We start from the raw sequence: 13,735 nt of genomic DNA on the forward strand, positions 1-13,735 counted from the left end.
TGCCCAGGGTGGGATTTTCACACCAAAGTCAGTGCAGCTGCCTGAGGACACATTTCTTGGCAGATTTACCCTGAGCAGTCATACAGTCTGTGCCCTTCACAGGAGCATCTGGTCTTTGGGACAAGGGGCGAGGACAGGGCAGTCTTGGAGCTGCTGGCCATGCAGGAGGGGAGGGGAAAGGCACAGTGTATGCTAGAAGTGAACTGGGAAGATGCTAAGAGGGGAAGGGCACATGGGGCAGAGGTAAGGTATGAGCAGCGGTAGGGTAGAAGGCAGGCTTTCTTTATTCCTTCCTACTTCCTCCTGGAAAATGGACAAGATGTATTTTCACAGACGTATAAAGACACAAAACTAAGATCCTACCTTTCATTTACCATTTCTGTTCTCCCTGAAAGGCTTCTGTTTCCATCCTGGGCTCAAGTTGGGGGTTTCCTGTGTGGAGCTTCTCCCAGAAGTCTGATCCAGTTGGATCTCAAAGCTCCTAGTATTTTGGGGGGAATCTCCAAAGAGTGGATCAAATCAAGGGTGATGGAAGTCAGAAGGGTGGTTACCTACTTGTGGGATTATAAGAAGGTTAATGCCTAGGAAAGGGAATAAGGCGGGCTAGGAATAGCCTGTATATTCCTCTGGGTGGGGGTGGTTACAGGGTATATAGATATGTAAGCTGAACACTTAAGGTGGGCTTGCTGACTTTACATAGCTTATTTTATATTAAATACAACAAGAAAAACAAGTGAAAATTAGAAACATAAAGGATTTGAAGAGTCTGAGTTTTTGCTATACTTGCTTTAAATGTCCATATGGCTCTGGGCAATTTTCTTGACCTCTTCAAGCTTTAGTCTTGCTTATGTGAAATGGTGATGAAAATCACATTACTAGCACTAGGCGGTTGTGGTGGGAATGAAATAAGGACATACATAAAGTCTTTAGCGGAGTGGAGCTAGATCAATGTCCAGGACTTAGTGCAGTAATATTATCCCTTATAGTATGCTGCATACCACTGGGAGGACAGGGTTCTCAGTGCAGAATATCACAGTGGCTGCAAGGAGGCAGAAAAGGTACATTTCAGGACTTGGAATTCCATGTCCAGCCAGCTGGAGCTGGACTCCCAGACCCTTCCACTTATTAACCTCTTTGAACCTGTGTTCTCATCAGCAGAACTGGGAATTATAGTATATTCCTGATTGTAAGAATTAATTCAGAAAATATATTTAAAGGACTCATTAATTTATTAAGCAATGCTGATATATTTATTGAGCATCTGTTAGGTCCAGGCACATGTTGACCACTGGGGATTAAGTGAGCCAGACAAATACAAATGACTTCTTGTGTATAGTGGGTGTTCAGTTGAAGGTTGCAGTGGGGTGGACATGCACATGAAATGCAGAAAGAGTGAGCTAGAAGCCATTGAAAGCCAGCTTCCCCTTGTCCAGCACTGTGCCAGAAGGAAAATCAATATTTCTTGAGTGACTTTGCTGGTAACGTTCCTGGGAGAGGCAGGTACTGATGTGCCCCTGAGGCAGAGTGTGTGCTCACAGTGATGACTGACACACACTTGCTTTGATGCTCTCTTTCCAGCCTGCTGTGCCGCCCTCACTGAGCTGGTGCTCAATGACACCAACGCCCACCAGGTGGTCCAGGTGAGTGCCCCCCGGGCTGCGAGCTTGGGTCATCTCCACTATTGATCAAGCAGCCTTCTGTTGCAGTTCGCATCCTAGAACACAGGTTTTGGGACTTATCATGTGGTTCTTAAATATTTTAACATTTCTTAATGTACAGAGTTCTAGCTCATATTCCTGTCCTTTCTTTAACTCACTTGTGACTTGTGGTCAGTTTATGTTGATGTTTCTTTCCTACATCGAGTACAGTCCTCTTCATTTTCTTTATCCTTATGTTGTTGTTGTTGATGTTGTTCTGAATTGCTTTAATCCTGGGCACAGGGGAATACTATGAGTTAAGGAGAATAGTCATTTTATCTAAGCCCATATTAGGTTATTCAGTTAGAAGTGATAGAGATACACTAAGCAAAAATATTTATTACCAAGAAACTGATTTCACGAAGTATAGCTTATTGTTTATGTAAGAAATAAAGAAGAGAGAAAGACTCATAGCAAGGACAGGCTTTATTGGAGATAAAGACCTGAGAGGGGTCACTAGCTCCGAAATGCCAGGGCAGCAGCTCTCTTACAGGGTAAGGGGTCCACATAGGGTAGCTGGGGTAGCAGAGAATTAGGAAGCCGCAAACTGAACTATGCTGGGATCAGGTCATCTGTCTTAGTCCATGGTCACTGGTCCCTTTCGTGTTTGCACAGAGTTCATTTTTCTTCTGGAGCTGAGGGTTTCCTGCTCAGGAATGGTCTTTTCTATAAGTAGGACTTAGGCCAGGCTAGTTAATTAGGGATATTGGTATTATCCCAAGACTAAGAGAATGTGGGGAAGGGTTGGAACTCATGGGAAGATGTCCTTTAGACTTTTCATTTCAGAATAGTCTATGTGTATGTAGTTACATGTATACACACATAGCTATGAACAAATAATTAAACACAGATTCAAACACATGTACCTGTGTGTACAACCCTGGTATGGGTTTCTATTGCAAAATTACCTCCTACTTATTGAATTGTATGGAGAAGACTTTTTTGTGGGTGTCAATACAGTATTTCCATCAGAATATGTGAATGCGTTCAGGTTCTTAGGGGGTCGGATTGCCAAGGGAAGCTGGCAGAGGTGGGATGTTTGGGGTTGGCCAGATTGGGTTTCAGCTCCTGGCATCCTTACCTGCGGGCCAGGCTTCCAAAAAAATGATGTAACCTCTCCAGGTTGTGGTTTTATCCTGTATAAAACATCAAAACTCTCAATTCACAGTAACTGTAACAATTAAATGCACTGAGGCAGGTAAATCTCTTGCTGTTTTAGTATAAGTGCCCCCACATAGTAGAGATCAGTAAATTGTACATCGTACATTTAACAGATAATAGAAAGGTGACGATAGGTTAATACTTTTACTTATCCTCCCTGTATATATTTGTATTAGAACAAGTCTAGAAAGATGCTGTGTTTTCACAGATAACTTTTATTTTCTTTTAAAAAATCTGTTATTCTTGTTTTGTTGACTTCTTTTGAAAATTTTGTTTACAATGACTGATCCTCTATATATTCTTTAATAATAAATGCTATAAAAGGGAAATTATATTTCATTGTTAGGTATTTAAAATTCAAAGTATAAAGATATTTGAGACCCTTTATTCCGCCACTTTTTAGTTCCCTCACTCTTTGCTTCTAAAATATGAAATTTAAATTTAAGTACTTTATTAATTATAACCGTGGTTCTCTTCAGACAGTTGAAAATTTAACATAATGTTTCTGGTCTTTGGTGTTCAACAAGTAGAGTATTACATTGATCGTTTAGTATTGTCCTATAATATTTACTTAAAGTTCCAAAATTACAACAACATTTCTTTTGAGATGGTTTAGTTGCTTTATTATGTTTGTGTATCTCCATGGCATTGCCACCGGTCACTGATAACACAGGTCCTTTATGTTTTCAGGAAAATGGTGTATATACAATAGCAAAATTAATTTTACCAAATAAACAAAAGAATGCAGCAAAAACCCATCTACTCCAGGTAATAAAACATGTCTCTTTTTCTTTAGTATCAAGTTATCAAAGTTTTGATCCTTAGGTATACTTAGGGAAAATAATCTATGTTGTTTAGCATTTTTAAGGTTAATGCCGGTCTCCATATGGTGGTGAGGGACAGACATCTGGTGGCAGAGGCTGGTGTGGAAACCAGTGATATTAAAACAATGTTAGGGCTGTAACAGTGGTTTCTCTGTGTGGTAGAATTAAGTGTATTTATTTAGGTGTTTCTTTCCTCACCAGCAAGTTCCAGCTTTATTTTTTAATCTTATTTAATTTATTTTTTGTGGTGCTAGGGATTGAACCTAGGGCCTGTCACATGCGAAGCAAGTGCTCTACCACTGAGCTACATCGTGGCCTTTTAAAACATTTTTATTATGAGCCAGAATCTCACTAAGTTGCCCAAATGACCTCCCATTTGTGATCCTCCTGCCTCAGCCTCTCGAGTAGCTGGGATTATAGGCATGTGCCACCATGCCTGGCTCCAATGTTCTATTTTAAAAAAATATGAATTACTTATAAATCAGAATATAGCAACCGAGAAATTATTGGTCATCTTGAAACATTTGGGCTGTAAAAAGGAAAGCTAGTGAAATGGATCTTGAAGGATAAGAATGGATTTGCCAAGTAGATAAGGAACTACCAGGTGGGGCACCAAGAGCATCTGCTGCAGGGTGGAAGGTCTGCGCACAGAGAGGGAATAGCAGGAACAAAGCATGGCAGCTGAGGACCTAGATGTGGGTAGGTGGGCTCCCAAGTGGCCGGGGACAGAGTGCCCCAGGAGATGTGGCCTCAAAGAAGGGCCAGTTTATGCAAGGTTCTGTGCTTTTCTGAAAAGTGGTATCTGGGGCCAGTGTCCGCAAAGGCACCGTAATGACAAAGTCATATTCAAAGTAAGCCTTTGCAGTAGTTGGAGGTCATCTTTTCAACTAATTTAGAAAAGAAAGTACATCAACCTTAATGACAAATGCTTGAGGAGATGGCTCTGTATAATCCGGTTTAAACATCACCATAGTGTGTACCTATGTGGAAACATCACATGGTGCCCCATACATATGTATCATTTTTATGTTTGTGTATCAGTTAAAAAGTAAAAAAATATCTTTCAAAAGAGCTCTTATCCACCTCATCCACAATGGTGGCCACACATGGCAGAGACTTGGTGTCTGTGTACTAGCAGGCAGGAGTTACTAAAGTGCTGCCAAGCACAAAGAGTGTGGGGCTTGATTTCTTTAGTGCATCACAGATGTGTCAGAGGATCTTGGAAAAGATATCAAGTCAAATCCATCCTGCAAATGCATTTTGTGAAGCAGAGAGGGTTTCTGAAAATTGCCGCGGGAGGCGGGGTGTGGAGGCACATCCTTGAAATCCCAGCTACTCAGGATGGGAAGATTGCAAATTAGAGGCCAGGCTGGGCAATTTAGAGAGATGCTGTCTCACAACAAAAAGGTTGAGGTTGTAGCTCTGAACTCCCTGGGTTCCATCCCTAATAGCAGACAGACAGACAGACAGACACACACACACACACACACACACACCTCATTGGTAGAAGTTTTAAGGAGTGCACAGGTCCATGTTCTCACCATCTACACTTCTCCCTCCTTCGTGTCATTACTCTGCTGGGCGGAGTTGTGTGTGCCCGCAAACACAGATCACATCTGTGAAGTGGCCCAGGTGTGGTGTGGCCAGTCCCACTCCCTCCAGAGGAGCAACTGCAAGCTGGGGGCTCTTTTTTTCCTCAGCCTTGCAAAATATCAGATGTTTATTTTTCTTAGTTAAAGCCTCACAGGTCTCTTTCTGAGTGTTCTAGGGAGTTACTGTCGATTGGTCTATTTGGGGAATGCTTAAAACTCTTTACTCAAGAGACCAATTTGCCAGGCTTGAGTCCGCTGTGCCTGCGGCTATTTTTATATGTCATCGTTTCTAGTGTTTATTTTCTCACAGAAACCATATAAATATTGAGGCAATGGATAGCAGGCTAGAAATAAAATAAATCTTGAACTCCAGAAATCTTTGGATGTTTGGTTTTCTCAGCATAGGAATTTTACTTCTTGTCTCTGTGCTCATTTTGTACTTTTTAGAAAGGAATTAATGGCAAGTACTGAGGCAAAACAAGGCCAAGATCCCCAGCACTCTACAACATCAACACTTTAAATATGAGAACTACCCCAGTTGTGGGCGATTTTATTTTCAGTTATAAGCTTGGGCTCCAAATTAGGCCAGCCATTCACAATAAAGACATTTTAATGTCTACTTCATGACAGTTCTGTCCTGAGAATGTTTAAATTTGTTGAAGAATCACATTTCCTTTTATTTCCTAGTGTTACGCTTTCAGAGCCCTGAGGTTTCTCTTCAGTATGGAAAGAAATAGACCACTCTTTAAAAGGTATGAGCTTGGAGAAATGTAAATGACTATCCAGTTTAAGACACCAATGGACAGCAGTTTTCACACACCTGAATTCGATGCAGTGGGAGGAGAATGGTCAGTGCACAAGCTGTGTGTCTGGAGGTTTCTTAGGCTGCGCAGATATAACTGAGCTCCTGTAGCAATACTGAAAATCGACAAAAATGGTAATGAAGGAGCATAAATCACTGTATCAGTACAAACCCTCCTAATTGCCTGTGACTATCATGGTTTTAGTACATTTTAGTTAAAGACATTAACATTTTAAATAGATGGCATCAAAACTTATTGTACTTGTTTTTGTCCACTTAGAAATTCCAAAGTCAGTCTGGTAGCATCCCGTATCAACAGAAAAACAAAAGTATTTGTCAGAATACCCCTGAGAGGGTAAGAGCTCATTGGAAGGGGTGGAAGCCTGTCCAGGGTCAGAACGTTGTGCTGGTGAATGTGACCAACATACCACCATCCTGAGAAGCACACACTATTGCACACGTGTGTGTTCTGCACACCTTTAGCTGGGTGGGCGAGCCAGAAGGGCCACACTCTCACAAGAATTTAATTGGTAAGCAAAGTCTTGAGTTAGTGTCGAATTGTTTGCTCAGAAAGCACAGCACATTTTATGTTGTTACTTCACTTTCCTATATTATTGAGTATAGGGAAAAAGGAAGAACGACCAACAGTTTCCAAGTTCTAAGTTAAGCGAATGTGTATATTTTTCCCTGTAGACTTTTCCCCACAGACTTGTTTGAGATCTTCATTGACATAGGACATTATGTTCGTGATATCAGTGTGTATGAAGAATTGGTATCAAAGTTGAACTTATTGGTGGTAAGTCCCGCATTTTAAATATCTTGGCAGGCTGCTATGTGGCCATGATAGAGTTAGTCACAGCAACTCATTTTATTTTTATTTTTTGCTTAGGAGGACGAACTGAAACAAATTGCTGAAAATATTGAAAGCATTAACCAGAACAAAGCTCCTTCGAAATATATAGGCAACTATGCAATTTTGGACCATCTGGGGAGTGGAGCTTTTGGCTGTGTTTACAAGGTGATTTTACTCTTGGGGCCCAACATTTCTGATATTCTCAACCAAAACAGATGCTACACTTTCATACTTATATTCAGGTTAATTGGAGTCATTGTCATTGAAGAAAGACATATTTAAAATAAGAGTGTTTTTGTTCAGCAGACAGAGATAGCTACACTAATGTATCACTATCAGCTACACTATCAGTTCTAGTAATCGCCAAGTGACATTTTTAGAGAAAAGACATCATTTGTCACAAAAAATCATCAAAGTAGCTTGTCTAATATGTGACACATTCTCTAAACTTACACCAGTGTTTCTGTATTTACACAGTAAAACCCTTCTTATGGCAGACTGGACCGAAGATGTTAAACTTTTGAGCTGAGGTTAAAGTAAATTCAGCTAGAGTTTTGTATGCTCTGTGACTTACTTAGATGACTTGGTTAAACATGTGACTTTGTTAATCTATTCCTTTCTTACCTTTTCAACTTTTATCCCACTGGGTTTTTTGTTTTGTTTTTTTTTGTTTCCTCATTTTAGGTTAGAAAACGTAGTGGTCAAAATCTTTTAGCAATGAAAGAAGTCAATTTGCATAACCCAGCATTTGGAAAGGACAAAAAAGATCGAGACAGCAGTGTGAAGAATATCGTCTCTGAATTAACAATAATTAAAGAGCAGGTAAGTGCTTCTCATGTTTCTGAAGATGTTTTCTTGAATTTATGGCAGTGAAGCAGAGTTCTTGTGCTAGTCTAACTGCGCTGCCTATGGACTGGTTCTGTGAGGAATAATAGACCGAGGCAATGGTATTTTCACCAGACTTTTTCCTGAGGTTTGAGGGTGAGCCATAGAAATATTTTCTGGAGTTTATATTAAGGCCATGGAAGCAAAACAAGTGGACTTCTGGTGCACAGCATGTCACACATAGCAATCCTTCTCTGAACACAGCTGTCTCCTGTTCACAATAGTGTTTGGTTACCTAGTGACACGTGTAGGAACATGACTAAGAGTTTCCTGACTCTTTTCAAGTGGAACCAAGCTGTTACTACTTTTCCATTGTGGCTTATTAAATCTAAAAATGCCGAGTTTCAAGATAGGTTAATATTTATTGGCGTGAAAGGATATTCTGACATAAAATAATAATAGCTCAATTAACTATCATTATGAAGGTTTGTTTGGGAAGAAAGAATGGACGTGTCAGAAGTGGAATGAGATTTCTTTTTGAGATTCAAGAACACATTGGCTTCTTTTCCAGCCTTCCTTACTTGTGCATTTATTATAAACACTGTTCATTTGTGACTCCCATGGAGAGTTCTTTGTTCTCTGCTAGTTACATGTACATAGCATCTGTGCTGGAACAGAAAGAATACTGTAAATATGGAGTTTAGTCATTGAGATCTATAGTTCTACTTCAATTTATAAATCACAGTGATTGTATCATTAATAGGATTAATAATACTTTACAGTGAAGTTTTATATATTAATACAGTAGGTTAGAATTTTTTCAGTCCCAGGGATTTAACCCACGGCCTTTGCACTGAGCTGCATCCCTAGTCCTTTTTTGTTTTTCAGTTTGAGGTAAGGTCTCACTAAGTCACCAAGGCTGGGCTTGAACTTGAGATGCTGTTGTCTCAGCCTCTCAGAGTGCTGGAGTTACACACTTGCACCACTACCTCTGACTAGATTAAATTTGTTTTAAAAGCCACTGTTTGCTCATATTTAAGATAACCTAGTCTTTCTCAAGAAGCTGTTTCCTTATAGCACAAGGCAGTACATGGTTTTTGACTTATACTGATCCAGTGTTTCCATTTGGACCCAAATCTAGATACAACTCTTGCCAGTGAGCTAGACCCAGAATATGCTTCTGGTTGTTAATTTGGTCCTGTTTTGTTTAAAAGTTGCTGGTGATGAGGTAGATAATTTGTTTTTCTGCATTTCCTCAGAAAAATAATGTCTGGGAGGGACTAGTTAAGAAGCATCATTTTAGATGCTGCTGTCACTCAAAACTATAGAGTTAGCCTCACTAAAGTATCAGCCAGTGCAAAGGATGAAAGTACTGACAGAAGAAGCAGCAGAAATGAAAGAGAGTGTATTTATTAAGATTAAGCCTAAGACAAGCAGGAGAACACAGAGGCTTGAAGAAGAGGCCTCACAGTAGTTAGTTATTTCTCTTTCATGTGACAGTCCCGAAGTGGGTGCCAAAAGGGCTGGTGTCCTTTGTTCCATACAGTCATCCAGGGACTCTGTCACTGCCTGGACATTGTCTTCACTGTGTCAGTGAAGCTCTACGGGCACGTCCACCTGCGTGGTGAGAAGAGGGGCAGCATGAGCGCTACTGCCAGTGTAGGGGCTCAGGCCCAGGAGTCCACGGGGTTTCCTTCAGACTCACCGAGTGCTGGGCCCGCTCCCGGCTGCAGGGAAGGCTGAGACATGGGACTTCTGCCTGGGAAGCCACATCCAGTTACAACTCCATAGTAATGAAGAGGGAGATGGCTCCATTCCACCCCTCCAGGGAGCACGCCAGAAAGGCTGAGAAGAGATACAGGCTGTTTATAAAAGAAATGGCCCTTTTACTGAGATGAGACAAATTTCAATTTACCTAGAAACTCAAACTATAAACAACTGCAAACATTTTAGTATTCTTATAGAAAATAATCTTCTTTAATTTAAAAATAAGTAGAACTTCCATTCACATCCTTAAGTAAAGTCATATAAAGGAGAAATTGTAACATGTACTTTAAAAAAGTGTCAAGGAAGACTGCATTTACAGCTACTACAATGGGTGGTCAAAAGATTGCAATAGAGACAGATTGAATCTAACCATAAACTCTGCAAGAACCATGGGAGTTTATAGGTAATTGGCAGGGGGAGAGGGCCAGTAGATGGGGAATTACTAAGAGGGACTTATATTTCAAGAATGAGATAGTATGTGATTGGATATCAAGTGTGGGAGATTCTTGATAAACTGGCCTAACAGGGTTCTTGCTAAAATTGTGCAGGCCAAGCATGAGGGCTACTCAGCAAGAGGAGTCACAGGAGTCAATTAAGTATGGCAAGGGGGAGATCTTGTCAACTAGTACTATGATTTAATCTTAGCTCTTAGATATTTGTTTCATATTAATCACTGTGTAGAACATAGTGTAGACACAAACTATACACATAATACTTATCTATATATATTTAGAAAGAGTTAAAAAGGAATGGATATCTATATAGATGTATATTAACACAAATTACTTCATTTTGTTGTGTTTTTTCTTTATGCAGTGTATATGGTATTGGAAAGCGGTATGTGAATTCTTAAAGTTCTACTTCGTTCTATAATTCTATTCTAGTTAATTAATAGAGCAGTTTTTAATTTTATTTCAAAAAACTATATAGGCTATGCAACAGATTTTTAAAAAAAACTCATAAAAGTCTCAGATGATGTCTTGAAATGCTTAGCTTTTTAGACATAATAATTTATGAAATAAAAGTCTATGAAATAAGTTTGTGTTTTGAAGTAGATAATAAATGTTTGTGTTTTATTTTCTTGTAGCTTTATCATCCTAATATTGTACGTTATTACAAAACATTTCTTGAAAGTAAGTATGACTTTTTGTGGTGGGATTTCTAATTAAGGAAAAATACCTTTGTAACTTAAATATTTTCATATTGGAATATCACAAACCAAGCTCAACTATTTTCCTTAATTTTTTTTATTAACACGACAGTGGATGATTTCAAGCATTTTTTTCTTGACTGATCAAATGATGATACAATTGGCCTGAAGATAGCTATAAATAATTTAGATGCTGGTAGAGAAGCCACTTCATTGACAAACCAAAATAATTATTATTGCTATTTTTATATAACAAAAAGCACTTAATAGGATCAGGAGATAAAATTGAAAGGTGATGGTTTCTTTATGAAAAATTAATAGCAGTTTGTGTTGGATCAGACATTTTCCTACCACCAAAATAAATTGGGAGTGAATTTGGTTTGAGATTTTTTTGCATGAAGTTCATATTAATACCACCAGGTGGCGACAGAGCCTTGGTTTAGTCTGCAGACAGGCACGCTCTGAAAGTATGGTGGAATATGGAGTCAAAACGTTGAGACAAAGCCACACCACTTAAAAAAATAGGACTATGGATGGAAATAATGTATTAATGAAACTTAATGATCTGTGACGTATATGAAGTTTCAAAATAAATCTCCATTTGAAAAAATATTTGAAGAAATAAAAGGCAACAATTATTAAGACTTGCTAAATTATCTCTTTATCAGCACTACTGTTATTTAAGAAAACCTCTTTGTGCTCTGGCATTTGTTACAGATTTACCCATTTTTTTCCCCTGTGTGACTCAGAACTCAGAGCTGAAACTCCTGCAGTAAATCCTGTCCCTTTAGTCATAGTCCTTGATACTAGAATAATTCCCCAGATTTTGTGCATATCCCCTCAAACAAGAGATCAAGGTTGGCTTCTGGCTTGTACTGACGTAACACAACTTATCTTCTTCTGATAACAAAACCATTTAACAACCTGGAAACCTCCAAAATAAATTGGAGGATGGAGGTGTTGGTGGTATAGTGGTTAGCATAGCTGCCTTCCAAAATAAATCGGAGGTAACTTAAAATAAGAAAAATATGATACAATAGATTAGAAAATTGCAATAAAGGGGAATATAAGGTCAGAAATTTTAAAAGTAATGCTAGAGATAAGATTAGAAATACAATAAATGTTTCTAGGAGTATGAAAAATTTGAAACAATATAATATCTATGTATAGAAGAATGGTGAAATAAATTATGATTTAGCCTTATTGTACAATAATGTGGCAACCAACATTATAGATAGTTTGCATTTGTTTATACTGAAATTTAAGACTGTGTAATGGAAACAAGTGTATATCGCAGAACATACAGAGTAGAATTCCACTTCTGTTAATATTGTGTACATATATATTTTATATACATCCAAAAGCCTTAAAAGGCACTTAATACATCTAATTGTCAATAGTTTCATATTGATTCTAGTGGAGGAAGTGGAATTCACTTGTTTCTTGACATCCAAAGCAAAGAGACAAGCACAAGCAGTGAGACTCTCAGTATCTGTAAGATGAAACCAAGAGAAGACCAGCTGTCTTTGCTCTTGAGGGAACAGCAAAAATCACAGGTGATATTTTCAGCTGTGTCATTGCAAGACCGTGGCAAGATTTTGTAGAAGTTTCTGTGAAGTGAGTCTCTATGAGACTGCAAAAAGTATCAATTGAAATGCAAGTTTTCTGAATGTCTGATTTGATCTAAGGGTAAATTTCAGACTATGAATAGGAAAGGTGTGTTTACATGCTCTTCCATCCCCCCGTGACTTGGAACTGTTTGCTCATGCTCTTTGGCACCTTCCAACTCTCCCACATCCTGGTGCACATAGAAAATGAAAATATTGCCAGTGTAAACTTGTACGAGGGCTTTGCCTGTAGCAAGGACAGATTGTTACTGGCCTTCAGTTGCCCTAAAATCCCTGTACCTCCACCCCCTCCAGTGCTGCAGGGGTCCCCATCTTCCTTGATCTCGAATTCTTTTTCATTGGTGTGCATTGGCAATACATAATAATCACATTCATTTTAGGAAAGTGGTATGTATACATATTGTATCTTGATCATTTTTTATATCCTTTCTTTAGTGTTGTGCTCTGTACAACCTTTCAGAAGCTCAGATTCTAATGTATGTTTTTTCAAGATTCTATGTTTAATTAAAATTTCTATGGTGCATTTTATATTTCTCTATAGATGATAGGTTGTATATAGTTATGGAACTGATAGAAGGAGCACCACTTGGAGAGCATTTCAGTTCTTTGAAGGAAAAACAGCACCATTTTACTGAAGAAAGACTGTGGAAAATATTTATACAGGTATGTGTTTTTCTTTATTAAATTTTTCATAATGCAGTAAAGTTCTGACCTGATTTCTTAGAGGCACATAGTAGTCATCATTTGTTGTATGCTTACTAGGGGAAATAAAATTTGTTTCTTATTCTTATTTCAAGTTGTGCTTAGCTCTTCGATACTTACACAAGGAAAAGAGGATTGTCCACAGAGATCTGACACCAAACAACATTATGTTGGGGGACAAGGACAAAGTCACCATTAGTAAGTATAACAAACAATCTGAAGTTTTTGATGAAGGAATTTCTGAGTATAAGTTTAGAGCAGGGCCGGGGATTTAGCTCAGTGGATCCCGTGCCTGCCTCAAAAGCAAAAAGTCCTGAGTTTGATCCCCGGTACCACACACACAAAAAAAGTCTAGAGTAGATTATTTTTCCAAAGTAGTGATAGCCAATAGAGTTTTGGGCATGGAAGGAACTTTTTTATTTTGCTGTCCAGTATAGAGCCATTAGTCACATGTGACTGTTGAGCACTTAGAAGGTGGCTATTGTGACTGATGAAACAAATTTTAAAGCTTATTAATTTTAATTACTCATCCTGGTGTGAGTTGTGGCTGCCATTTTGGTTAGTGACAATTATAGTTTTAAATGATTGAGTTGTATTTTGCTCATAGGAGGGAATTATGTACTCATAGGGAATAGATCAGTGGTTTCTAGGTCTTTTTCTTGCTTTAGCGCAGTACTTCTTCAACAAAAGCTTTTTGTGATCACCATGTGAACACACTGGTTTGAGCCTTATTA

General features: G+C 38.7%; 1 protein-coding gene across 16 annotated transcripts in view; it reads left to right on the forward strand.

Moving 5' to 3' along the window:
- Nek10 (NIMA related kinase 10) overlaps positions 1 to 13,735 on the forward strand; it is a 271,741-nt gene that overhangs the window by 57,817 nt on the left and 200,189 nt on the right. For all 16 annotated transcript variants that reach the window (XR_002387088.2, XR_002387089.2, XR_002387090.2 and 13 more), the window contains 9 exons: positions 1,579 to 1,640; positions 3,549 to 3,626; positions 5,962 to 6,026; positions 6,770 to 6,872; positions 6,966 to 7,094; positions 7,614 to 7,751; positions 10,609 to 10,654; positions 12,841 to 12,962; positions 13,097 to 13,199. Coding sequence is in view for 13 of the 16 variants with exons in the window: in XM_013077058.3 (XP_012932512.1) it covers positions 1,579 to 1,640; positions 3,549 to 3,626; positions 5,962 to 6,026; positions 6,770 to 6,872; positions 6,966 to 7,094; positions 7,614 to 7,751; positions 10,609 to 10,654; positions 12,841 to 12,962; positions 13,097 to 13,199 (846 nt within the window). In the remaining 3 variants the exon portion in view is untranslated. The remainder of the gene's footprint in view (positions 1 to 1,578; positions 1,641 to 3,548; positions 3,627 to 5,961; positions 6,027 to 6,769; positions 6,873 to 6,965; positions 7,095 to 7,613; positions 7,752 to 10,608; positions 10,655 to 12,840; positions 12,963 to 13,096; positions 13,200 to 13,735) is intronic.

Source organism: Heterocephalus glaber, unplaced genomic scaffold (genome assembly GCF_053883595.1).
Source record: "Heterocephalus glaber isolate CG9 unplaced genomic scaffold, H.glaber_assembly_v1.0 deba00001472, whole genome shotgun sequence".
Lineage (NCBI taxonomy): Eukaryota > Metazoa > Chordata > Mammalia > Rodentia > Bathyergidae > Heterocephalus > Heterocephalus glaber.